This window comes from Anser brachyrhynchus, assembly GCF_964034855.1.
Source record: "Anser brachyrhynchus genome assembly, chromosome: 2".
In the NCBI taxonomy this organism is placed as follows: Eukaryota; Metazoa; Chordata; class Aves; order Anseriformes; family Anatidae; genus Anser; species Anser brachyrhynchus.
This window is the reverse complement of record NC_137695.1, coordinates 63,178,831-63,206,424: the sequence shown is the minus strand read 5'-3', so window position 1 is coordinate 63,206,424 and position 27,594 is coordinate 63,178,831. Positions and strand designations below refer to the sequence as shown.

At 38.1% G+C, this 27,594-nt stretch overlaps 1 protein-coding gene across 19 annotated transcripts in view; it reads right to left on the bottom strand.

Annotated features, from left to right (window-relative positions):
- The window catches only part of BBS9 (Bardet-Biedl syndrome 9), a 289,323-nt gene that overhangs the window by 247,496 nt on the left and 14,233 nt on the right, over nt 1-27,594 (bottom strand). For all 19 annotated transcript variants that reach the window (XR_013947654.1, XR_013947655.1, XM_080582937.1 and 16 more), the window contains exon 6: nt 5,683-5,857. Coding sequence is in view for 17 of the 19 variants with exons in the window: in XM_080582937.1 (XP_080439063.1) it covers nt 5,683-5,857 (175 nt within the window). In the remaining 2 variants the exon portion in view is untranslated. The remainder of the gene's footprint in view (nt 1-5,682; nt 5,858-27,594) is intronic.

The following is a 27,594-nucleotide window of genomic DNA, read 5'->3' as shown; positions in this document are numbered from 1 at the left end:
TTAAATAACATTGCAGAATAAAAGCTAAGTGTAAGGCAGATTTAAAACAAGTATTCTACTCAGATTTCTTCGTGTTGATATAATTGAACAGCTAATTAAATTAAAGGATAGAAATACAGATTACAAGTGAGACAGAGGCAAGAAATCAATATATTTTCAATTTGTGAAATTAGGATTGCAATAAACATTCTTTCCCCTTAATAAGGTTTAAAATTCCTAAACTACCATGAAATATATAGTACAATCTGTTATATATAATAGTTACACTTTCAAGCTCATAGTTAAGCATCCATTGAATGAATTAAGCCGTTCCAATCTAAGAAATAACAGTAAATTAGTACAACTCTGCAGATTCTGACCTAAGAAACATTTCTATTTTAAACATATTTTAGCAATAAGCTGGGCTAGAATATTATCATTTTATTAACTAATTGTGGGTTAATTCATAGTTCTCAAACCAAATTCCCACTGAGCCGGTAATATGCATTAATGTTTATATACCAATGTTTAAGTACCACCTAAACAAACACAAGTTCCTCGTCACAAAAAAACTCAAATCACAGGTGACCAACAGACAAACTTTCCATTCAGCTATCACATCAAATATACAATCATTTAACTATAAAACTCATTTTGCTTTTAGATCTTTAAAAAAATTCTGAATCAACGCAGGAAATACTGCTTTTAAACAAAGTCATTGGTCTGTATAAACTACAGGAAAATGGATAATCTGCAATCTTTTAAACAAGATAAAACTGGTATATTTTTTGTTACTGAAATATAAATATATATATATATGATTAATACAACCATAAATACAACAACTTCTCTCCTTACTATGTCTATTTCCTTCACTACAGAAGTATTAATTAACTTTAATCTAATGTCCTAATAGTTCAGAGGCATGCTAAAGATTAGTACCACAGTGTCTTAAGACTGGACAATAACAGAGAACACTACTCAGAATCCAAGAGGCAAATTCCTTTAAAACAACACCTTCCTACAATAAAAACAGCACATTTGTGAATTAATGACAAAGAACGATTTAACCCACATTTGTTAGAGCAGTGAGCCAAGACTCTAAACACGATGAAAACGTTTTATTTTTAAGAAAAAAATATTTTATTCATTATAAATTTTAATACATTCTAGTTTCTTTTTAATATTAATATTCTATTAATATTCTATTACTTTTACTTGTATTAATATTCTATTACATTTACTTGCAGTATATATATTGTCTCCCATATTAATAAAGCAATGTCTATAAACTTCTTGTGCAATATCTAGAATCTAGGAATGTTTCACCAAGTTTAAGCACCATAATTAAAAGAGTATTGCTTGAGAAAATCGGTTGATAAAGCAGGATAATATACAGTATCACAATAAAGCATTGTGTTAGATTTACATTTTCCGGATTAGATTCCTGAAACATGGTTTATTAAAAAAAAAAAAGTTGTATTTTTATTTTCTTTGATATAATTATTTCAGCACACCTTTACCCTCTCTCACCTAAAGTACATCAATACCAAGAGACTTTCTGATAGAAGAAAATCAGGAAAATGGCATTTTTATTTCAGAGAGAAAATAAAGTTTAAAGATATGATGTTTCCATACATTTCCAGGCAGCTACGCTTCACATATATTAAAACCCTTCTAAACAAGGTACTATAATGATTTTTTAAATGCTTTACATTATGTCTGTAATCAAGACCAAGTCCCACTGCAGAAACCACATTCTGATCTGTATCAGTGAACTAATGACTTGTAGGTATATAATTAGTAATAATAATTGTGATCAGTGTTAAAATAAAAACTAAAAGAAAGAAAAGAACCCACATGGGTAACAAAGATTGGGCATTACACTTCACCACTCTCATTACTAGGGGCAAAATAATGTACATCCAGGAGGAAAATATCAGTGACAACTATAATCAAACTTATCCACAAAATAAAGAAGAAATTCTTTTTCCACATTCATTTAATCATTCTTTCACAGACACATCTAATGTGGTTGCATGACAACATTTTTGGTCCCTCCCTAAAATTTTTTGGTAGCATCTGTTGTGCAGTGGAGTGTTTCAGTATATCTAAAACCAGAAATCATAAGAGCCTGTGTAGGTGAAGTTTCTGCAGCTTCAGGGAAAAAGATGTGGAGGTCAAGCAAAGTAGCCTGTAGGTATGACTTGGGGAAAAGACATTGAAAGACTCATTTTAAGATGACGAAAACCTCAGTTCAACACTATTGGGGCTTCCCAAGTTCTCTACTGCTTAACTGCAGAGAGGAGCTACCAGCGTTAGCAGTAGTTTTTAATTGAAGATATCTCCCGGAGAAAAGCAAACTCAAAATATTTACCATACTCAGAAGACTACATAAGTCCAAAGAATAAATACAACTCCAAGCTAATGTTAGAAGTACAATTCATTTCAGATGCACTTTTGATTCTGTATCCTGTAACATCCTCATACGTAAGCTGATGATGTACAAGCTACATAAGTCAATGATGTGGACTGAAGACTGGTTGAACTGGCAGGTTCAGAAGGCTGTGGTCAGTGTCACAAAGTCCAGGGGGAGACTTAGGTACACAAGTAGGGGGTCAGTACTGGATCCTAGCTTCTTGTTTATTCAAGCAACATAATAGTGTTTCAACATTTAGTGAGGATACAAATCAAATTTTAAGAACAGCATCATCCATTGCTTTCTTCATGAATAAAAAATAAGAATGAGATGGCATTTGACGTAATTTTCCAAACAGGTATTGCAGTGAAATTTTTAAAAAGGCAGAACTGTTATTTCCACAGTTATGACCAAGAATGCAGATAGTTTCTTATTTTAAATGGAATACTCTTCAAAAGCTACAGTAGGCAAAAAGTGACATTTCAGTATAGAAATATGCAATACATTCACGTGAAAAAGCTGGTGGTTGAAAAGTGACAGATAGCAACAACTTATCTATATTGTTAATTAAAATAATGGTGCTAAAATATTTCTATTGCAAAAGCATTATTTGCAAACTCCCAAACTTCACAGTATCTCTTGACTTGTTTGCAGTCTTAAAATATGCAGAACCAACCCATCTTTCAAAAACACATTTAAATATTTACTAACAGTAGTATTGTTGATGGTCAGTCATCTGCACTAAACAGAGTTAGTTCTGAATTTGACAAGCAATGTAGCTTCTGCCGAGATCATCATTTTTTATATTTTGAAAGGTTTCTGCCTACTTGATTCTTTGGTAGCTGTCCATACTAACAGTTCAGAAAAATGTTGCATGATAGCTGTATGGCAAAGGAAATCATACTCGGTTGTATATAAATTAAATAAATAAATAAAGTAAATCCTGAACTGAAATACAAGAACTCTTGGGATAATACAATATTTGCTTCTCACACTTCTAAGAATATCTATTTCAAACCACAAGATCAAGACATCAGAGGGAAGCAGGAAGGACAGCATATTTCCTTTTAAATATGGTTTGATTGCTTGGAGACTAAAATTCAAAAAATAAATAACAACCAATGAAATTATGATATTTATATTTACGTTCCCTCTTATGGTTGTAAATAAGCTTTCTGGCAAATCCATATGGTACTTGTCAGCCCATTCCGCCAGCTCGACAAGATGGCAGCCCTAACCTCTTTGTATTTGTCACTTCCTACAGTTTGGCATCATCCTTGAATTTCAGGACATTTATTCTCTCTTATGGTCCAGCTCTTCGATAACAGTGTTAAAGAAATATTGGTTCCAATATCTGATCCTGAGGAATATCACTTATCTATGTCTGCCAGTTTGAATCACCATCAACCACTACTCTAAAAGCCTGACAGCTCTGCCACTTTGCCACTTTTTCCATCCATCTTGTAGTTCTTAATTTTTAATTTTTTTTTTTAAAATCATGGGTAATGCCTCCATACCACAACCCCCAGATTTATTGCTAGGCACAAAGATTCAGAAGGCCTAAGAGCAGACCTTATCATTTTTTATAGAGAAAAGATGAGGCAAAGCATGTGTTGAGCTCCTTCATCTTCTGTTTTGGCACACAGTTTTGGCCAGTCGTTGGCATATGATTTTCCTTTTATGTCTGACGTATCTGTGAGGGTCTTTCTTGTCCTTCAGATTCTCTGCTAGTAGAAGCTTTAACCAAGCTTATATCATCCTGATTACATCCCCTGCATGCCCTCTTGATGTTTCTGTATCTTTCCTTGGTAGTCTGTCTTAACTTCCATCTCCCAGATATTTCCTTTTTCCATTTGAACTTCATTAGTATCTACTTGTTCAGTCAAGCTGCTTTCTGCTGCTTCTTGAACACTGATGTGAATTGTCCTTGGTCTTGGAGAAGGTTATCTACGAAGATTCAATAGCTCTCCAGAGCGCTGTTGCCCTTAGGACTGTCTCTCATAGGATCCTGCCTAGCAGTTCCTTGAACAGGGCCATCTGTTCTCCTGAAATGTACAGTCTTCATTACCACTGAATATCTTCCTCACTTCTATCAGGATCTTAATCTATACCATCTCATGGTCACTGCAGCCAATGCCTGCAATAGTCAATGTCTGCCATTGTCCATTACTTCTCCAAACATTTATTTCTTATTTCTGAGCTATGAATTCAGCAAAGCTTCTTGCCTACCCAGCATGTCTAGCACCTGTATCAAAAAAGTTCTCCCTGATGAACCCCAGCAACCTTCCAAGTTGCTGAAGTCCATTGTGTTGCCCTCCCATCGGTCCTCCATTAGGAGGCAATAGGAAACTTCTATTTGTTTAAAAAAAGGCTCTAAAGCAAATGTCTACCACAACATCCCTGGCATTTAGCATTCATCTGAATTTGAACAATAAACTCAGCATGCTGGTTTCATGAGAGAGCCATGTGTATTCAAGCTGTTCCTCTGTGGTGAACACAAATCCTTCTTTGTCTGTCTTTTCTTTCTTAAGAGCCTGGAGTCATCAAATGTGACAGGGTAGCTTTGCAGGACTGAGGTACTACATCTCTAACTGCAGTGACGTCTTAGCTCTGCAACTGCACATCTGACTTCCAGTTCCTCCTCTGCTGCCCAGGCTGTAGGTGTTTGTGGATACACACTTCAGATGGGCCTCCACTCATCGAACTTCCTTTAAGGAATTATTAAGTCATCCTCCTTTGTGCACTTGACCCTTAACTCCTGTTCCATCATTCGATTGCAAGACTTAGCACCTATTCCTCAATCTAGGGCTCAATGAGGTTAACAAGACTCTACTGCCACTTCGGAAGGTGGACTCCATCTCTCCCCATCAGCCCTCATTCCTTTAAGAGCATCCCATGATCAAACCCGTGCTCCAAATCTCTTCTGAAAATGGAGCAGGTTCATCAGACTAACACCTACTTGCATCAAAATAAACATCACGTTGAAACTACTGGAGGGAATATTATCTTGCTATAGCAGTACAGTACAGACAAAACTGAAAGAACAGATTAGACTGAACCAAAGCAGAGAAGAGCCTGGCACTTGCAGGACAGCATAATCTACCTTTGATAAGCTAGCAAACTTATTTCAACTGTATAAATATGTAATGTGACCATAAACTCCGCAGGACTCAGTTTGCTTTTTACAGTAAAGGCAATAAAAATCAGACATGACTACTTTTATTTGTTTACATACTAAATGACAGCACCAAAATATGCAATAATTACTGAATATGAACACATACTTGTAACTCTCAACCTGTTGACAGGAAGACACCGTAATGAAAGAATCTGTCCGAGAGCTGTAAGTCAATGGACCAGGCAGAAGAAAACCAGGTAAAAAACGCCCAAAAGCGTAGCTTTCCTGTTCAAATAACATTAGCATCCCATCCATGGACTGTATGCATATCAAATCTCGACCTAAGAAAGGAAAGAAGAGCAAAGGAAAGAAAACACCATTAATGATACAGTTTTAATTCTGGAATTGTTTAAAAAACAATATATTTATCAGTGCAATTTTAATAAGACAAATTTTAATTTACAAAAGTGTTCACTATGAGGAAGAACACTAAGTATTCCAACTTCAGTATTAGCTTAAAAAGATTATTTAATTTCAAATCAAAATTTCTGGTGTTACATTTTCAGTTTAAAGAAATGTTTCAATACTCCTACAAAAACTCTGTATCTTACAAGCAGTTGTAGCAACTGTGGGTTAAAAATAAATAACCTATTCTATTCTTTCGAAAGTAGTTAGAACAGCACAACAAGTCCTACAGATACAGTCCGTACAAACAGTATGATAGTAATGTTTTCCACACTCTGCATTCTTTTTTTTTTCCCTTCTCTTCAAGGAAATTAAAAACAAACAGATCCACTCCATTTGGTACAAACAACACTAAAATTGAAGTGAAAAAGTCAGCTTGGAGCAAACGAGTCCAAGCCTTTAACCAAGCCTTTAGCCAATAACCCCATGACATGACTTACCATATCTCAAGTACACCAAACTAAATTCAAAAGTTTCATTTTTAAGCCTTCTGAGGTCGGAGGCTGATTATGGGTTTTATGTTTCATATCCAACGGCAGTAATTCAAGCAAACAATATTTTCCATGTGTTTAAAGAGAAAGCCATACCAATAAGACTAACACCTTGGAACAGTTGAATGAAGCGTCTCTCCTGAATTCAAAGACAAGCCCCTATCTTGCAAACAGAACATGAAATATTGTAATTCAACATGAATCTATTCATCCACATTAAAATACTCCACTGTGTCTTAGGAGCTTTAGTATACGCATGCAGGACTTGAGCAAATTCTATGTTCACTCAAGCTCCATCCCCAATCCCTTAAGATTGTTTTCTAACAGAAGATAAGCCAAAACAAAAATAGGCTAAAAGCTTCACTTTGTTATACTTAAATAATAAAGTTAACATCAAGGTCAAGGAGATGCTATTCAATACCTGAAAAAGCAACAAGTGTAAAATACAGTGGAAATATTGTTCATTTTGACTGCAATTCTTCCTTCATAGAATCTTTAAGTACTTGAAGATAAATAATAGTGTAACACGTCAGAGGTACATCATGTTACTCGTCCTTGGGATTAAAAAAAAGAATAATAAAAAAAAAAAGGAAGGTAAAGCACCTGGATCCTTTTCATTTGCCCCTTCTATCCTCCCCCTGCCACCATTTCATGTTTTCCCATATCCTAAAAATCAAATTCTCCCATCCTTCTTTCCAGATTCTGCATGTAATTCACTCATGTTCTATCAAACCTGTTGCGAATATCAGCCATTTGCTAGGAAGGACATTTGACAATGTAATTCATGTTGTTCATGTGGTGGAAGCTGTTCAACCTCTCAGTTGCTAGTGAAAATACTTTGACTTTTCACAACAATTTATACATAGAGTAATACAATTTCAAGAATTTGATTTCACGAGTGCTTGTACATGGTTGAAATGCTAAACATAACACCTGTTTCTTGCCTAACGTTCCACACAAACCTCTTCTGAAAACCTTAGAGGTCATTCCCATTTAACGGAGTTTTGTTGGTTTGTCTGCTTGAAAACTCCTTAAGGGAATACATTTGGAAGGATAACATCAGCTGCCAATTTCAAATGCTTAAATTGTACTTTAGCAAGGTAGTAATAGCATTTTCATTTGATGAATTCATAAATCAAAGAATAGAAGAGAATTTTATTCAACATTTTATTCAAAAATCCAATATTCCATATTAAGCATGAGAGTGAAGTACTCCATTAATCAACAATCTTTGGTGGCTTAGAAAAAAATTTACCTGAGAAAACCGTGAAAACTTGCTTTCCTACATTGAATTATGTCTGGATCTGTACTGATGAACGAACATGTCAACAAAAGCAATTCAACATGGAAACCATTGAGGTACTGATCAAAAGTACTCATACTGAGATTTTGCCTGCTATTGATGTCAGCCAGTTAGTACATCTGTTTGTTGATTTTTTTTTCTACTACTGCAAGTGAGAAAATGCAAATATATCATCTTTATAGCAGCTCTTTAAACCATTGGCCACTTGTCACTAGCAACTTCAGTACAATGATTAAGTCTCAAAGTTTGATCTATAACATTTTCAAGTTTGTTTCAAGTTTCCAAATAGAAGAGGAAACATTTAAAGTGTACCGCTATGTGCAGATTAAAGTCATACATCCTTCTAGGAAATGCAAACTCTTTACCTCTGTTAACAGCATAAAGTCAATGAAGAAATGTTTCCTGTGACTAAATGCAATCATTTTAAGCGAATTATGGGTTTGACATATAGATCCCCTAAAAGCATTTTCTAAACAGACCGATTGTTTTAGAGCCATGATTTTCCTAGGGTTTTCTACACAGAGTTTTTAAATTATAAAGCACAGTCTATGGCTTCTGTTCAGTCTTAGGATTTATGGTTTATTAAATTAGAAACATATTCTACGTTATATATACACATTAGCTATGCATACGTACACACACCTCTTAAATGTGGCTAGCTAGTATGCTTCCTCTGAAATTTGTATAAAGCAGCCTTATTAATAGTCTTTAAAAATCATTTCCCCTCTTAAGTATTATTCATAGGACAGATTCCAGAATTGCTTGATTTATTCACAACTTGTAGCCGACATTCTGCAGCTGAAATATGTGGTACTCAAGAGGTTAAAGCAACTACTGATCATAGTCAGAACAAACATTTGGTTTGCTCCTTATACTGTCTCTGAAGTACTAGCCAAGAGCACTGCAATGATTTTACTAACACAATTCAGAAATTAGTCAGTGAAAAGGATTTAAGTAAGTACCTTATATATATTTCAATTAAAATAAAGCAAAATGCATACACGAAGATGAAGATTATTTGGTATTAGGGTTCAAAAAATTCTTAATGTCCTTTTTGTCACATTAACAGATGACAATACCAAGTATTATTAGCATAAATAAAAGAAATGTATTTATAAGAGAACTGTAGTAACTATACATGCTTAGAGTATCACTTGAGGCTCAGTAAGGCTGTGAATAGGCAAATGGGCAAAGCCAATCTAATGCTCTGCTAATACTAGAAGGAGCAGTCCTACTCACCTCCACCCCTCCAAGCTTCCATTTCCCCTTTCTCAAGTTATGTAATTCCTCCTCATTCCCAGACCAGGCCTGGTTACTTACCTGACTGCTGTAAACTAACAATAGAACACCTTCCAGAATTTATAGTAAAATATATATTAAATCATCACTCTGCATAAATAAATCCATCTAAGCTTAGCAACTGCCAGACATGACCTGGAAAGCTCCATGATGTAACTCTGAGGACTACGGTTCAGGGCACACTCCTTTATCCTGTGAGGAAGGGGAAGGGCATGAGGAAGACTGAGTGGATCCTTTGGGCCAACAATCAGTTGCACTGCAGGTGTCGGGACCTGTTTTGAGTTCGGTTTCTAGTACCATGGGACTCTCTTTGAGGACTGACAGCTGTTTTGAAGAGATGGGATGCACCTGACTAAACAAGTAAAAAGTATCTTTGCCAACAAGTTTGCCAACCTGGTAAGAGCAGCCTTAAACTAGGAATAACAGGGGGGAGAGATTCCACAACACTTGAGTGAGGAAGTGGTGAATGCAGTAGGCAAGCGAGGGGCTCTGGGGTGATGTGAATAGAAGGGACATCGCAATCAACAGAATAGGGCTGAAAATGAAAACAGTGAAAGTTTCCATGGCCTTTTCAGGTATCTCTCTGAGATGTCTCTGAATTACTACACACATAGAGAACAAACAGAAGGAATTGGAAATCCGAATGCAGTTACAAGGCTAAGATCAAGGAGACGGAGTGATAGCTCGTGTGACTGGAGTGCTAAGATGGATGCATCCAGACTGTTCAGGAAACAGAGGTGTTCTAGGTTACCTAGCTGCCAGGCCAAGCTGGTCTCTCACTCCCCCACTTCACCAAAACGGTGAGAACATAAAATGAAAAAGCTCATGGGTTGAGATAAAGTCAGGGAGATCACTCACCAATTACCATCACAGGCAAAACAGACTCGATTTGGGGAAGACTAATTTTATTACCAACTTCAAATGAAGTAGGACAATAAGAAACAAAACAAAAGTAAAAATACTTTTCCCCACACACACCCCTTCTTCCCAGGCTCAGCTTCACTCCTAACTCTTCTACTTTCTCCAATCCTGATCAGTGCAAAAGCTATGGGGAACAGGGGATGCAGTTGGTTCATAAACACTCTAAATGCCACTTCTTTCTCATACTCTTCCTCTCTTCCAGTGTGGGGTCCCTCACACAGAATGCAGTCCTTCACAGACTGCTATGATGTTGAGTCCTTCCTATAGGCTGCAGTTCTTCAAAAATTGCTCCAGCAATTGGTCCTTTGAATGGAGTGTAGTCCTTCCCAACATTGATCCACCACAAGTCACAGGTCCTACCAGAAAATTTGCTAATGCATGAGCTCCTCTTCACTGGGCCACATCTCCTGCCGGGAGTCTGCTCCTGTGTGGGGTCTCCCTGAGTGGTAGCTAGCTCCAGTCAAGGCATATCCACATGCATGGGGTCCTCCATGGGCTGCAGTGTGGATATCTGCTCTCATGCAGTCCTCCATGGGCTTCAGGTGGACAGTCTGTGCCACCATGGCCTTCTTTGTGGGCTTGTAGTGCCTCCACTCCCTCCTTCTTCACTAACCTTGGTGGCTGCATAGTTGTTTCTTACTCTTTTCTCTCACAGCTGCTTGTCCTGGTTTCAGCTAGGATAGAGTTAATTTTCCTCTTAGCAGCTAGAGATGCAGGCATCGACAAAGCAATTGGATATGGAGTACCACCTTACAGCCTCTGGAGGCATCTCCTGTCAGCTGTGAAGGAAAGGTATCCCTTCAAGGAAGAACTTGTATGTCTATTAGGCAAGTGAACAACTATGGAGAAGGGAATCCTTTACCTGAGGGAATTAGCTGTACGGGAGGTGATTTATAGGGACCTAGACAACGAACAAATATCCACAGATCCAGATGAAGTCAAGTGTACACCACCCATGTGGCAGAAGTTTGTACAGAGTGCACCATCATCATATGCCAGCTCATTGGCAGTAATGGCCTGGAAAGAACATGAGGAACCCACAGTGGATGAATTGACTACACAACTCTGGCAGCACGAAGAAAGTCTCTCCTCTTCCCTTCAGGCCTGCGTCTCGGCTGTGGAGAAACTTTCTGAAAGTATCCATCAACTAAAAGAGAATATTTTGGAGAAACTTTCTGAAGAGGTCCACCAACTTAAAGAGAGTTTATTTTCTTCCCCACCTGTACAAACCAGTGCCTCAGCTATTAGGGATAAGCGTCCATCCGTGCAAGGAAGACGATATGGTGGGTACACACCCCGTGCCACCCTATGGTTTTACCTACGTGACCATGGAGAGGACATGAGAAAATGGGATGGAAAATCTACCTCAACCCTAGAGGCACAGGTACACGAGTTGCAAAGAAAAACAAATTGGGAGAAAGGGGTTTTCTGAGAAGCTTGCTGCTCCAACTTCCAGCAGGCAGTCCTTCAGACACAGAAATGAAGATTCTGACCAGGATTAGAGGGGCCCTGCCTCATCCAGGGGGAGGAAAGGGACAATCAAGTTTATTGGACTGTGTGGATTCGATGGCTTGGCACGTCAGACGCACAGAAGTATAAGGCTTTAGTAGACACCGGTGCACAGTGTACTGTAATGCCATCAAGCTATAAAGGGCCAGAATCCATCTGTATTTATGGGGTGATGGGGGGATCCCAATAGTTAACTGTATTGGAGGCTGAAGTGAGTCTAACTTGGAATGAGTGGCAAAAGCACCGTATTGTGACTGGCCCAGATGCTCCATGCATCCTTGGCATAGGCTATCTCAGAAGAGGATATTTCAAGGACCCAAAAGGGTTCCAGTGGGCTTTTGGCATAGCTGCCTTAGAGACAGAGGACATTAAACAGTTGTCTACCTTGCCCGGTCTCTCAGAGGACCCTTCTGTTGTGGGGTTGCTGAGGGTTGAAGAGCAGCAGGTGCCAATCGCTACAACAACTCTGCACTGGCAGCAATATTGCACCAACCGAGACTCCCTGATTCCTATCCATAAGCTAACTTGTCAACTGGAGAACCAAGGAGTAATCAGCAAGACTCATTCACCTTTTAATAGTCCCATATGGCCAGTACGAAAGTCTAACGGTGAGTGGAGGCTAACGGTGGACTATCGTGGCCTGAATGAAGTCACGCCACCACCGAGTGCTGCAGTGCCAGACATGCTAGAACTCCAGTATGAACCGGAATCAAAGGCAGCCAAGTGGTACACCACAATTGATATCACTAATGCATTCTTCTCAATCCCTCTAGCAGCAGAGTGCAGGCCACAGTTTGCTTTCACTTGGAGGGGTGTCCAATACACTTGGAATCAGCTGTCCGGGGGGTGGAAACACAGCCCTACCATTTGCCATGGACTGATCCAGTCTGCGTTGGAGCAAGGGGAAGCTCCTGAACACCTGCAGTACATCGATGACATCATTGCGTGGGGTGACACAGCAGAGGAAGTTTTTGAGAAAGGGAAGAAAACAGTCCAAATCCTTCTGAAGGCTAGTTTTGCCATAAAACAAAATAAAGTCAAAGGACCTGCACGAGAGATCCAGTTTTTAGGAATAAAATGGCAAGATGGACATCGTCAAATCCCAATGGATGTACAAAACAACAAAATAACAGCTATATCTCCACTAACTAGCAAAAAAAGAAACAAACTTTCCTAGGTGTTGTGGGGGTTTGGAGAATGCACATTCCAAATTACAGTCTGATTGTAAACCCGCTCTACCAAGTAACCCGTAAGAATGATTTCGAATGGAGCCCTGAGCAACAACAAGCCTCTGAACAAATTAAGCAAGAAATAGTTCATGCAGTAGCCCTTGGGCCAGTCCAAACAGGACCAGATGTAAAGAACATGCTCTACACCACAGCCGGGGAGAATGGCCCCACCTGGAGCCTCTGGCAGAAAGAGCCTGGGGAAACTTGAGGTTGACCCCTAGGGTTTTGGAGTCGGGGATACAGAGCATCTGAGGCCCGTTACACCCCAACCAAAAAAAGAGATATTGGCAGCATATGAAGGAGTTTGACCTGCTTCAGAAGTGGTCGGTACTGAAGTGCAGCTCCTCCTGGCACCCCGACTGCCAGTACTAGGCTGGATGTTAAAAGGAAGGGTCCCCTCTACACATCATGCAACTGATGCTACATGGAGTAAGTGGGTTGCACTGATTACTCAGCGGGCTTGGATAGGAAACCCCAGTTGCCCAGGAATCATGGAAGTGATTATGGACTGGCCAGAAGGCAAATACTTTGGGATATCATCAGAGGAGGAGGTGGCCTGTGCTGAAGAAGCCCCACTGTACAACAAGCTACCAGAAAATGAGAAGAAATATGCCGTGTTCACTGATGGGTCCTGTCGTATTGTGGGAAAGTATCAGAGATGGAAGGCTGCTGTATGGAATCCTACATGATGATTGCAGAAGCTGCTGAGGGAGAAGGTGAATTGAGTCAGTTTGCAGAAGTGAAAGCTATTCAGCTGGCTTTAGATATTGCCAAACGAGAAAAGTGGCCAGTTCTCTATCTCTATACTGATCCATGGATGGTAGCAAATGCCCTATGGGGGTGGTTACAGCAATGGAAGCAGAACAACTGCGAGCGCAGGGGCAAACCCATCTGGGCTGCTGCATTGTGGCAAGATATTGCTGCCCGGGTAGAGAACCTGGTTGTAAAGGTACGCCATGTAGACGCTCATGTGCCCAAGAATCGGGCTACTGAAGAACATCAAAACAACCAGCAGGTGGATCAGGCTGCTAAGATTGAAGTGGCTCAGGTGGACCTGGACTGGCAACATAAAGGTGAATTATTTATAGCCCGATGGGCCCATGACACCTCGGGCCATCAAGGTAGAGATGCAACATACAGATGGGCTCGTGATCGAGGGGTGGACCTCACCATGGACACTATAGCACAGGTTATTCATGATCGTGAAACATGTACTGCAATCAAGCAAGCCAAATGGTCAAAGCCTCTTTGGTATGGAAAACGATGGCTGAAATATAAATATGGAGAGGCCTGGCAGATTGATTACATCACACTCCCTCAAACCCGCAACGGCAAGCGCCACGTACTTAGAATGGTGGAAGCAACCACCAGATTGCTGGAAACATATCCTGTGCCCCATGCCACCGCCCGGAACACTATCCTGGGCCTTGAAAAGCAAGTCCTATGGCAACATGGCACCCCAGAAAGAATTGAGTCAGAATATGGGACTCATTTCCAAAACAACCTTATAGACACTTAGGCCAAAGAACATGGTATTGAGTGGGTGTATCACATCCCCTATCATGCACCAATCTCCGGGTAAGTTGAGTGATACAATGGACTGTTAAAGACTACACTGAAAGCAATGGGTGCTGGGACATTCAAAAATTGGGATATGCATTTGGCAAAGGCCACCTGGTTAGTCAATACCAGGGGATCTGCCAACCGAGCTGGACCTGCCCAATCAAACCTGTTACGTACTGGGGAAGGGGATAAAGTTCCTGTCGTGCACGTAAGAAACATGCTGGGGAAGACAGTCTGGGCTACTCCTGCCTCAGGAAAAGGCAAACCCATTCGTGGAATTGCTTTTGCTCAGGGACCTGGATGCACTTGGTGGGTAACGCAAAAGAATGGGGAGGTCCGGTGTGTACCTCAAGGGGACTTAATACTGGGTGAGAATAGCCCATGAGCCAAATTGTATTATGTTAATTATTATATAATACTGTACATCATCATTACCATGATTGCTATATGTCAATGTCCTATTAATGGTATCACAGTAACAGCCACGCAGATAATAATGAACGAATTTTGATAGAAATGGACAAGCACAGAGATGTGATGGAATGAGAACGGGCTTCAACATGTGACAATCCAACATCACACACCATCTCTTCTGCCCTGAAGAACTGCTGTGACAGATGGAGCCCAAAGTCAGTCGCGGGCTATGCAAACTCAGTGGACATTCTATAGACCACAGACGAAAATGGTGATTAATTAGACTGTATTGGAAAGGATGTAACCTGAGCATGACATAAATTGTATGGAATAAGGGGTGGATATATGTCCTGGTTTCAGCTAGGATAGAGTTAATTTTCCTCCTAGTAGCTGGTAGGGTGCTATGTTTTGGATTAGGATGAGAAGAGTGCTGATAACATGCTGATGTTTTAATTGTTGCAGAGCAGTGCTTACACCAGGCCAAGGACTTTTCAGCTTCTTGCTCTGTCCTGCCAGCGGGCAGAGGCTAGGCGTGCATCAGGAGCTGGGAGGGGACAGACCCAGGACAGCTGACCCAAACTGACCAAAGGGATATTCCATATCATCTGGCATCATGCTGAACAATATATAGGGGTGGCTAGCCGGGATGGGGGGGGGCAGCTGCTCGGGGATAGGCTGGGCATCAGTCAGCAGGTGGTGAGCAATTGCATTGTGCATCACTTGTTCCGTACACATTATTAGTACCACTACTATTATCATTATCATTATTATTATTTTCCTGTCTTAATAAACTGTCTCTATCGCAACCCATAGGCTTCATTTTTCCATTTCTCTCCCCCATCCCAGAGAGGGAGGGGGGAAGGTGAGCAAATGGCTGTGTGGTGCTTAGCTGCCGGCTAGGTTAAACCACAATACTGCTGTATAGCCTTTTGTTTATTTTTAAAACCTCTCTTAAATATGTTATCATAGAGGCACCATCAGCATGTCTGATGGGTTGAGCTTTGGACAGTAGTAGCAACAGTTTGGAGCTGGCTCTGAGCTCTGCCCTGGTCTCTTCGAACACCCCTGCAGCCTCTTCACTACTACAAACAACCTTGCCAGACAAACCAAATACAAACAGGCCAGAATTGTGAGGGGCAAGTTGTCCTTTAAGTGAGAGAGCAGCTGGAAGGCATGGTCGTGATGGGGAATTTTAATCACCCTTACACCTGTAGGAAAGATAAGACCACAGAACATATGAAATCTAGGAGTTTTTTGTAACACAATTCAGGTGACCAAGGAGCCAAAAAGGAGAGGTACTCTGCTGGTCCTGACACACAAGCAAGGAAGGCTGTGAATATTGGGAGGCAGCCTTGGCTACAGCTACCATGACATGGTCAGCAGGATGCTCAGGATAAGTTCAGGAGCATATAAAGAAAGAGCTGGACAAAAGGAAAAAAAAAATTGAGAACCACAACTCTGCACTTTAGGAGAGCAGACATTAGCCTCTTCATGGATTTGTCTGGAAGAACATAACAACAGTATGTCTTGGAGAAAAGGAGGTTCATAAGAGCTGGTTGATATTCAAGGATCACATCCTCCAACTTCAAGAATGGTCTATCCCAGCAAGAAGGAAGTTAAGCAAAGGCAAGCAGCAATACACCAGCATGGATAAACAAGGAGTTTCTGTCTAAACTCAGACATAAGAAGAAACCGTACAAGAAATGGAACCAAGGTGACCCAGGAGGAATAGAGATACTGTCCATCCATTTAGGGATGGTGTTAGGAAAGCAATAGGCCAGTTGGAATTGAATCTGGCAAGGGATGTGGAAGACAAGAGAGGATTCCACAAATACACAGACAGCATAAGGAAGATGTATCTACCAGGCCAGCCATTGCCGACTACTCTTAATTCCAGGTACTCTTCACATGCCTGGAAGTGGCTCCCAGGGTGAGTTATTCCATCACCTTCCCAGGAGTTAAAGTGAAGCCAACTGGCCTGTAGTTCCCTGGGTCCTCCTTGCCCTTCTTGAACATAGGGATGACATTTGCTTTCCTCTGATCTTTGAATACTTCTATCCAGTCCCCATGATCAAAGACTATAAAGAGTGGCCTCACAATAACATTTGCCAACTCCCTGATAAGGGTATCAACTTGAAAACAGAATTATTTTTTTAAAGGTACAATCGGATGCATTTGTACTTTGTTTCTTAAGGATTCTTACCTAAAGTAAGAAAAGATGAAAGATAACAACAATGCACAAAAAATTTTAAGTTGTGCATAAAGTAATTTAGAGTCATGAAAAAATTTAAACAGTAATTATGTTTAAACTTTTACCATATTGTTAATCTACTGTTTTAAAGTTTAAAATGTTGTTTGATATATAGTATATAATAGTTCAGTTGGAAGGGACCTACAAAGATCAAGTCCAACTGCCTGACAACTTCAGAGCTAACCAAACACTAAAGCATGTTATTGAGGTCATTGTCCAAATGCCTCTTGAACACTGAGAGGCACAGAGCATCAACCACCTTTCTAGGAAGCCAGTTTCAGTGTTTGACCACCCTCATAGTAAAGAAATTGTTCTGAATATCTACTCTGGACCTCACCAACACAGCTTTCCCACGTGTCCTATCACTCGTTACCAGGGAGCAGAGACCAGTACCTTCCTCTCTATTTCCCCTCCTCAAGAAGTTGTAGAGAGCAAGTGAGTTGCTCCTCAGCCTCCTTTTCTCCTACCTGAACAACCCAAGCATCCCTAGACTCTCCTCACAAGAGGAGCCTTCCAGTTCTACCAGTTTTGTTGCCCTCCTCTGCCGGCATTCAAGGACCATCCTTTTTAATATTATGGATCCCAGAACTGCACACAATATTCAAGCTGAGGCTGCACCAGTGCTAAATACATCAGCAGAATCACTTCTTTGGACTGGTTGGGTATGCTGTGTTTAACACACCCCACCATGCAGTTTGCCCTCCTGGCTGCCAGGGTACACTGCTGGCTCACGCTGAGCCTGCTGTCACCAGCAGCCCCAGGTCCCTTTCTGCAGGGCCGCTCTCCAGCCACTCATCTCCCAGTCTGTACCTGCGTCCAGTATTACTCTGTCCCACATACACAATCCAGTTTTCCTTTGTTGAAGCTCATGTCATTGATGATTACCCAGTGCTCCAGTATTATCTAGATCCCTCTGCAAGACCTCTCAGCCCTCCAAGAGAGTCAACAGCACCTCCCAGTTTAGTATCATCAGTGAACTTGCCAAGGATGCATTCCACTCCTGCATCCAGATCATTGGTGAAAGTTCAATAAAACTGAACTGGCCCTAGAATTGATCCTCATGAGATTAAAAATCATTAGATTAAAAGTGTATAATGATGAAATTAAGACGTTTAACTGTGAGATTAAAAACGTAAAAGACATTCAATTCTGAAGTGAGTGCCCTTACTAGTACAAAAATCTTGTATTGTACCTTTCTTAATAGTTAGCATTCATTTTCTGGTGCTTCTGTTTACACTAATGGTAGCGAGAAAATCTTTAGACTGGCTTCCAACCAGGCTTGAGAAGCTTCAGGTTTGAGAAGCTTGGCTAAAATATACAGTTTAGTTGTAACGTCTATTCTTCTGATGACATTTAAGATCCAAATACATTAGAGCAGATATTATAATCCATATGCAGCAGTGATAATCTAGCAGACATATTACAATTCCAATAACAGATAAAAAATAAAGGTCAATAGATGTCACTGCTTATGAAATGAGTAGTAATAGCTTCTGCTCTCATGTATATTAAGAGATATCTAAGTTACTCTTACTAATTTTGTTGCATCATGAAAATGATTAACAGTAGAAATAGAAGTATAGCATCTTCTTGTAACATATATGAAGCTATACATCAGACATGGAAACATTCATCTTTAGCATTCATAATGAATCCCTAATCACACACGTTGTTAAAGTATCTCGTTTTAACAGTAGTGATATGACTAAATGATGACATAACATTACAAGTTCTTTAGAGCATTCCAATGATCTACAAGCATACTGTAATACTGAACCATACTGTCTGAAGAAACAAATATATGGCAGGCACTGAAAACATATTTTTACCTAACTAAAAAAAAATAAAAAAAATCACTCTCATTGCCTTTAAGAGTACAACATCATTTCTTAATATACCTACCATTTTGTTGTTCATATTTATGTTGTTTCTACTCACTAATTTTTATATTTGGATTTTCACTAAAATCAAACTCCAATTACCTGAACATTACATGTAAACTATAATTAATGAAAAATAAATTGTGTATGAACCTTTAATTTTCCAACTTTTTATAGGTCATCTTACTTCCTTTGGCCATTTGTTTTCAATGTGTAGCTAGTGAATAGGGTTTTTATGTTTCACTTCAAGAAATGCAGTCTTCCAAAAACTCAGCCAGAAATGTCCATTTCAAAAAAGCTTATTGCAGCCAGTTGGCTTTGCCAGTGACATATTTATAAAGTGAAAATATAACCCATAGTGTTTTCTGCAGATCAGATGGAATCACTTAGTGTACTCTACATAGTTTCAGCAGCTTGTGCCTCAAGAGGAATGTCCTTCAGCCAGCAAGTGTTACTTTTAAGCACAAGTCCAGCTACTGTTGTTTTGTACTTTCGTTATTCTAGCGTGATATGAATACATTTACGTCACTTTTTTTTTAAAACCACAATGTATTTTTAGAGCTATTGCAAAGCCAAAATGAGAGGCAGGTTGCAGCTTTTTGAAATAAGCTTCTAATTAAAGCAATTTTGGAGCTAAGATTTTGCATGTTAATGATTTCCTCTGCTCTGAGCCTCCCCTCTGGCACCAAGTCAATTTCATAAAATGTACATTATGTAATCACAAGGTCTGAGCACCATGTGAAATCATGCAATGAAAACTACAGCATCAAACAGGATAAATTAGAAATCAGAACAAGCTTCATAAAGCTACAACTTTTAAAGAGACGTCAGCAGAGATAATTTTACTGCCTTCAGTGGTAATCATAAACTTCGGTCAAAACCCTAGCATGGAAGGAAGTGTCAATAAAAATAAAATGAAAAGAAATTGGCATTTATAAGACACCCATAAGCCAAAAGCTTGTCCTTTAATAATACATGGGAAATGCTTTTTTAATTGAAGAAAAGATAAATCCACAGCACATTGACCAGTGAAGAGATGCACACAAACTATATTCACACACACTGGAATAGAAATCGCTGTCCTGACCTGACACAAGCAACTACTTTTTGATTTTCCTTCATTGTTGAAATTTACCCCCCAACATTTCTCCCAGCATAGAGAACAAAGTCTCCTCCAGTTCAAATCCATTTGGAGAACTCAGCTTGCCGCTGAGCATAGATCCTGAAACAAAACAGATTTGGGTCAACTGTGCGAAAAGCACTTCAGGAATAGCTTCTGACTAATGGAAAAACCATTTGAAAATATGTCGGGCAGTTCTTAAAACAACATATGCCTAGTAAAAGGCAAGTCTTAGGTTACTTCCCTAACCCAAAGCAGGAAGCACATGTCAACATACGTTCAGAAAGAACACTGAATTGACTAGCTTGGTGGTCTGGTGGCTGCTCACTGCATTACTACAGAAAGGATCAAAGTTCAGGACTTCAGCTGCAACCGTTCATTCTAGAACACAGGTTCTGACAGCACTGCCAAGGCAGTGCAATACCCTGTGTAGATGTAAAGACGAAAAGGAAAAATGCCCTGCATCACTCAGTGATGATGCATGTATCCATCCCAAAAGATGTAAGAAGGGTACCTGTGCCCCAGCTGAGATTGACTAAGTGCTTTTCTGCTGGAATTGAAAATTGCTTAAACAGGAAGAAAGTAAAAACAGAGAAGTTGACAGGAATTTAAGAGAAATTGTATAGAAAATACTAAATCTTATTCTACTGATGCTAGTTTTAATTGTTTTCTAATCCCGTCCAGATATTAAGGTATTGCAGTAAAATGCATTCACAAGTCCCAGCATATGAGATGTTCTCTGCAACAGCCCAGTCTGCATGAAGTCTCCCTGGTTAAGGCACAGTAAAGTATGTAGTCCAAGCTGCTGTAAGGAATTTATTTTACTTATCTCAATCATTACATTGTATTCTCTTTACCTAACCCCTTCAGATTTCTGACTGCCATAAAGTGAATTCTAGATGGAAATTGAATCTTGGACTATTACAGTTTCTCCAAAGGCCAAATCAGGTAACTCAGACCTCACTCACATAATCAATCCTCTAGAGACCTGTGATACACTCCTTTATCCTTGATCTGACTTTTACCATAGAAGATGACAGAGACAAGTTGTACAGAAAATGCAGCAAGGGACTGATACCTTTAAAGCTCATATTGACCTGAGGTGGTGTAAGGACCCTTAGGAAAAACACTAATATGGTTCAAAGGAGCACAAAAGACTGGCATGCAGTATAGAGATCCAGAAATATCATAGATGCAACATCCAGCATGTTCATTGCTACTGAAAGAAACCTGGTATTTGGCACTGTTTAGATATGAGAGATAGTGTCCTCCCCTAAACAGATTCTAGTGCTAAGATTTATTGTAAGCCTCATATTAAGAAAAAAAAAGTGCATTCAAGAATGAACGTTTCTAACCCTAGCGCAGATAGTCTTAGAAAAAAATGTTCAGACAATTGTGAAAGCAGCATCACAGAAAGTTTCTTCTTTTTCAGTACAGCAGATTAATTATAACTATATAATCAATTCAAGCACTAACTACAAACAGTATAGAGTGGGTCTTGAAGAGAACATTAGCTGTGTATGGGAGAATGGGTGTATGCATGGATCATCATTACTCAGGCTGCATCTATGAAGGGATGGTAAAATTCTTTCTTTAAATTCAGTTTCTTGCCTTAACTTGTTTAATATAACTACTTTTCAAGGCCAGACAACTACAGACATTTACTTTGAAGTGCCTGCATTCATAGATATGTTGCAATATGGATGTTATAGGCTTTTTTCTTAAGAAAAAAAGGGGGGGAAACAAATTTTTCAGCTGTGAAACCTTCCAATGTGCCAAGCTGCCGTCATCTGAAGTTATACACATATTATACATCATATTTATACTATGCAACATCTTACTGAACTAGTAAATCTGCCACAAAGAAAAAATGGAATAAAGACAAATACCGTCAGCAGTTAGCCCTTCCATATCAATAGGCTTCAACTGAATGCATTTAATGTACATGGATTTTTTTTAAAATGAATCACAAATCAATAGCAGACCTTTCATTGAGCTCAATAAAGTTGAATACAGGCCTTATTTTGCAACATTTTCGATGCAAAATTATCAGTAGGATCAAAAAATGTCAATAGGATCTTAACATGACAATAAATTCATCTTCAAAATTTTTATCTAAGACACAGACATGTAGTATTAGAACCAAACAGTACAGCAGAACTCCCACCAATGAAACCCAGGAAAATTCCTTATGCTCTCTACTTCTCCATTTCTATTCTCCCCTTAAGTAAGCAACTTGAATATTCCTAAGCACTTCCCAAAGCACTCTGATTCCCTACTACTTTTTTAAGATAAAGATTTAATGAAAATACTTCCCAAAGAATGCTGTCCCCAGTAAGGGAAGTCACATTCACAGAACTCATTAAAGATAATTTATAACAAAGTAACATCCTGAAGCTTAAAATGCAAAGCCAGGAATTTATTTTTACATAAGTTTAGGTGGAGCTCCTATACCTCTTCAAGAAGTTTCAAGTAGCCATTTATGTTTCTAATTTTAACTGGATCAAATAAATATCTTCAAAAACCTCCAATAAAATACAGCCACTTTTCATATTCAGATCATTTGTCTGTACATATCCTAGACCAGTAATAACTGACACACAGAAAGGACTAATCTTATTTTGTGGTCTTTTGTGTATTATATTTATAAAAGGAAAAAAATCACCATTTGTTTCATTTTTCTTGTATTTTAAAACTGCTATAAGTATACGACAAATAGCTACATGATTTTATTATTTTACCACTAGCCTTGCAAAATATTACTTTCATAAGTTTGATGTTTTGTTTGTTGGTGGTGGTTTTGTTTTTTGTTGGTGGTGTTTTGTATTTTTAAAAAAAACAGATGACGTTTTCAAGTGTTTTCACACAAATCACACAGTGAAATATTTGAAAATCAGTTGTCATACTAATCTGCAGAATACATTTTATTTCTGTCATAATCTTCCTTGTCCTTTTTATTCTCTGTAGTCACCAAATAAATTTCTGGGGGTTATTCATATTTACCCCTATTTGTTTAGCCAGGCTCATAACTAGACTCAGTTGTGTTAAAGAAATGTGAAAATTGAGCAAGGCTGCATCATTATTTCTTTCAGTTATGAATGCTCTCATCTGATGTGACTTTATACAAGGGATAACTGAACAGGCAGAAAGCACAGCACTTCATGTGGAAGTTACAGAACATTAATTTTAATAAAAGAAAATCCAATAGCTTAGAAAAAAATCTTTTTGGTCTACTAATCTATTTTTTGTGTTGCACTGCTTCTTTAAACTCCTCAGGAATCTCCAATTTTACCTAAAATTTAAAATTTTTGGTACTCGAAATGACAGCATTGTATGGCACCTCAGCATTGTGTAGCTACTCAGCATGAACTCTGATTAACTCAAGTCTCACCAACCACAATTTGCATTTCCACCCAAGGGAAAACATGGCATCCCCCTAAAAAAAAAAGTATATAAATTAAGTCTACCAAAATTTCAGTTCTTCAATTTCTGGTCACTTTGGACATGTTTTAAAAGTCTTGTTATTCTCCACACAGTTTTCTACAATTCTCATCAGTCATAAACCTAACTATCAACAAAGACTAGAACAGTTTGTCAGCATGAGGTGGCACACCCCATGATCAGAACCAATTGGATACTGCAAAATTAGAGTTTTCCTTACGAATCTGAAATAAAATCACCTTGTCACATTTTTCATTCTTTACCTCCTCTTGCTAGCCTGATACCTCTTACTTTTGATACAGGCCAACAGTAAACAATGTCTTTGCTTTGCAAGTTCTTTTCTACTTAGAAGATATACTCAGGCCTACTCATCACCACCCAAAATCTCCAAGTAAAGAAACTCTCTCTTGAATGACCTAGTAGAGTGATTTCTAATAGGTTTACTGGTACAAATAATTCTGAACAACCCCCAAAAAACTTTAAAAGCGCAATTAGCAGAAAGCATCATAGCCTGTACAAGATATGTTTCACCTCTTTTATAGAAAAAAAACTAACAAAGGTTTGGTGACCTTCCAAATAAAGTTCTATAAGTTACAAAGACTTTTTCTTTTTGTAATGTGAATAGTCACAAATGAACGCTAGAAAAAATAAACAAAAGCTGTGTATACACATTCCTGAAAGATCCTTTGAGAAGATGAAAGACTGAGTGCTTAGAAAATAAAACTGCTTTCTTTTGGATGAAAAAATACAGGGCAACTAATGAATCTGATATAGACAAATGTATCTACATGAAATGTTGGAACATTTAATAAGAAAGTACATATGTAAATAATAAAACTGTACATAAAATATTTGAAGTAACAGAAAATTAATCATGCCAAACTATTTATTAGACAGGGTAATAATATATCTTATATTTTTAAACTTTAGAGACAGCATATCTAAACTTAAGTAAAACATCTGATATGATCTCAGACAATTGTCTCACAGGAAACCAGAGAATGGCAGGCAATAGCACTAAGAAGAAGAATCTGGGGATTAGAGTAGAATGATGAATTAAATATGAGTCAACAATATGTCACCAAAAAGACAAATGCAACATTGGGTCATTATTAATATACATGCGCTATTAAAAACATACGAGGTAATTATTGTTCTGCTTGGCACTGGATGATTCTTGGCAGTACTGCAGAAGCCATAACCCCACATGCAAGATACAAAACATTTTATACTACCAATGTACAATGACTGCACACATTTGGGTACCACATTTTAACAAAAGAAATTAGAAAAAGCATAGTATAAAAATCTATAAAACTTTTGAGAAAACAAGAATGATGTGGTCTTCCACTTACATACACAACTGCTCCCCAGGTTAGGTATTTCTACAATTGGTTTTACTCCATTTTAATTATAGTGCTCTGTTTAAATGAAATACATGAAATAAGTGATATATTCAGCAATTTGTAATTGAAGCAAAGTTCTGGCGTACTGAATCAATGGGATTTTTTTTTACTTCAATTAGACTATGATCTTACTTAGTACTGTTGAGGAAGGTGAAAGGAACCGTAGGGTAAAAGATTCCAGGGAATTTTCCTTGATTATTTTTGCATTCACACATTTAATTTAGAGAAGAGGCTCTAACTCCATTATTTGGAAAAAAAAGGCACTAACAGGCTTCAGAAGTTATGTGAGGAAGCATTTTGAATTACTAATCGGTAGATTTATTTCATGAACAAAACTCCTGAAGAACAAGCCTTTCAAATAATCTCTTTATCCAGAAGCTACTTAACAGAAAGGTAATAGTTAAACACACTGCTCCTTAAGAGAACTAGCCAATAAATCAAAGTCCAAATTTATACTGCTGCTGTATTTAAACATAGTCATAAGAATCATTTAACCTTACAGCATAAAACTCAGCTGATAATTTTTTTTTCGACTAACACCTCATAAAATTCATTCTTGCAGAATTGTGGAAAAGCACAGTCTACCCTTCCTATAAAGTTTCTTGTTACAAGGTTGTATGGTTTACACATATGTTGTATTTTATTATTAAAAAAATTCCTCCATATAGCACCCTCTTTGTTGCAACACTCAAACATACTTTGCCCCTAGGCCAGTGCTGCAATAAAAGTAAAATGAATTCAAGACAATTTGCTGAGAAAAAGATAGGTTCAAGGTATTTTCACACTTTTTTTTTTCCTTGTAACTTTTTCATGTCAGAGTTCTATTTCCCTTTTTCCCCCGTTCCCTTTGCTATTGTTTTATTATTTCCTTTTATTGGTACAGTATCCACTAAATAGCTTTAAGTAAATCTGAACAACTCTAAGCCAACTTAAGGTATTGAGGTTTCAGATTAAAAAAAAAATCCAAGACCTGTGTATTATTAGGATATCCAATTCTAAATCATTTATCAACTCATTTGAAGAGGCTATATAAGGACAGGACAAATTCACTGATTATTTAAGTCTATTAGATGATGCCATCATATTTTGTGGAATCATACAAAATGGTAATACTGCTTTTGCAATGGAAGTTGTTATTTATAAATGAACACCATTCAAAAATAATTCAGCAACTAAGAAAGCAAGGTTATTAAACTATGCTTTCTCTCTCTGTCACCAGATAAAATTAGTATTCTGTTCTATTAAAGACTAATCCAATAGCTTGTGTGTCCCACTGGTGAGCTATCAGTATACTGTTTCTATAGTTCTTATGTGGAAGGCAACAACTGTCTCAATAGCATAAACCAATAAAAAGAAAGCTAGAAGGGTTGAAAATGTTCATACACCCACCTGAACATATAACTTATGTCCCAGAGAATAATCATAGAACTTTGATTTCACCTGGGAAAGGTCATCTTCTGAGTACAGCGTATGATCATTCACACTTCTTAAGTGCTTTAGCTCAGGAACCCTACACTTCATGCATCAGTCTTCAAAGTGCAGAATTAGGTATTAGCTCCTTATGCACTACTGTTGCTTCATACATTAATTAATATCTGGTCCCCACCATTCACTAATGCATACCTGACCACATGAAATTTGAGATAATCCATAGAGCTACCTAAGCTTCAACTAGTTGTCTTTCTTATGTAAAACACTTTTTTGTTCCTTATACAACTTCAAAATAAATCTCTTACGTAAACTCTCCTCAAGTGTAAGTCACATGGCTCACTCAAGACAGACAAGGCAAAGAATAAAATTGTGGCCCGATCTGCACACTTATTCAAAGCACTAGTAAGGACACTTCTTTTACTGCATAAGAGAATACCATTTCTTATAAGTATGAAGAAGCAGGCTACATATCGATAAATCTCACTTTTTATGAAGAGTGTATGAGTAGCATATTGACTCTCTCAATTTGTAGAAGGACTAGGGTTAATGGCTATAAACTAGATGAACTATAATCCATCCAACGGAAACTGGAAACATAGGAATAAGGGTGATTTTCCAAGTCATGGTGTCTTTCTCAGATTTCTCTAAGGGCAAGACAACATATTACATCTAAATTCCCTCAACGTGAAGAAAGCCAAGACACAGGACAGAGAATTTTTGTATGTTGTAGGTACATTATTAAGATGCCTGCAGCGCCAATTATGCGAACAACACATTAGAAAGAGGTTATAAAAACTGATAATAAAGTAATATGAATTTTATTTCTTTGCCCTGAGTTAAAATGTGGTTTTAATGCTGATATCCTGCAAATTCTCTACTGTACCAGTATGCAAATTCATCAAATTTATAAGTAAACAGTTTATAGTTCTTGTTAACTGATTACCCATCTATAAAAAGTTTTATTATTACCACTTGAAGGTAGTTCAGTGCTATTTTTTTTATATAATTGAAGCCAACACCAGTAAATTGATTAACCAAAATTTCTGCACGGCTAGAACACATCCAATTCAGCATTATTTTAATTAAAAGAACTAGAAATAAGATATAAAAGTTCCAACAAAAAAAAAATGATTTTGCTGAAATTGCAAACAAAAATCTAAGAATGGAAAAAAACATGATCAAATTATATCAATCACAAAATGTAACAACTGGCTTATAATCTAATCACTCTGTACCTATGTAGAGAAAAATCTACTCTTACTGTTTTGATAAACACAGTTTTAATTTCAGCTAAGATTAAACAATACATAGAATATTGCTTAATAAGACTTGACTATTCCTAGATAATATCAGAT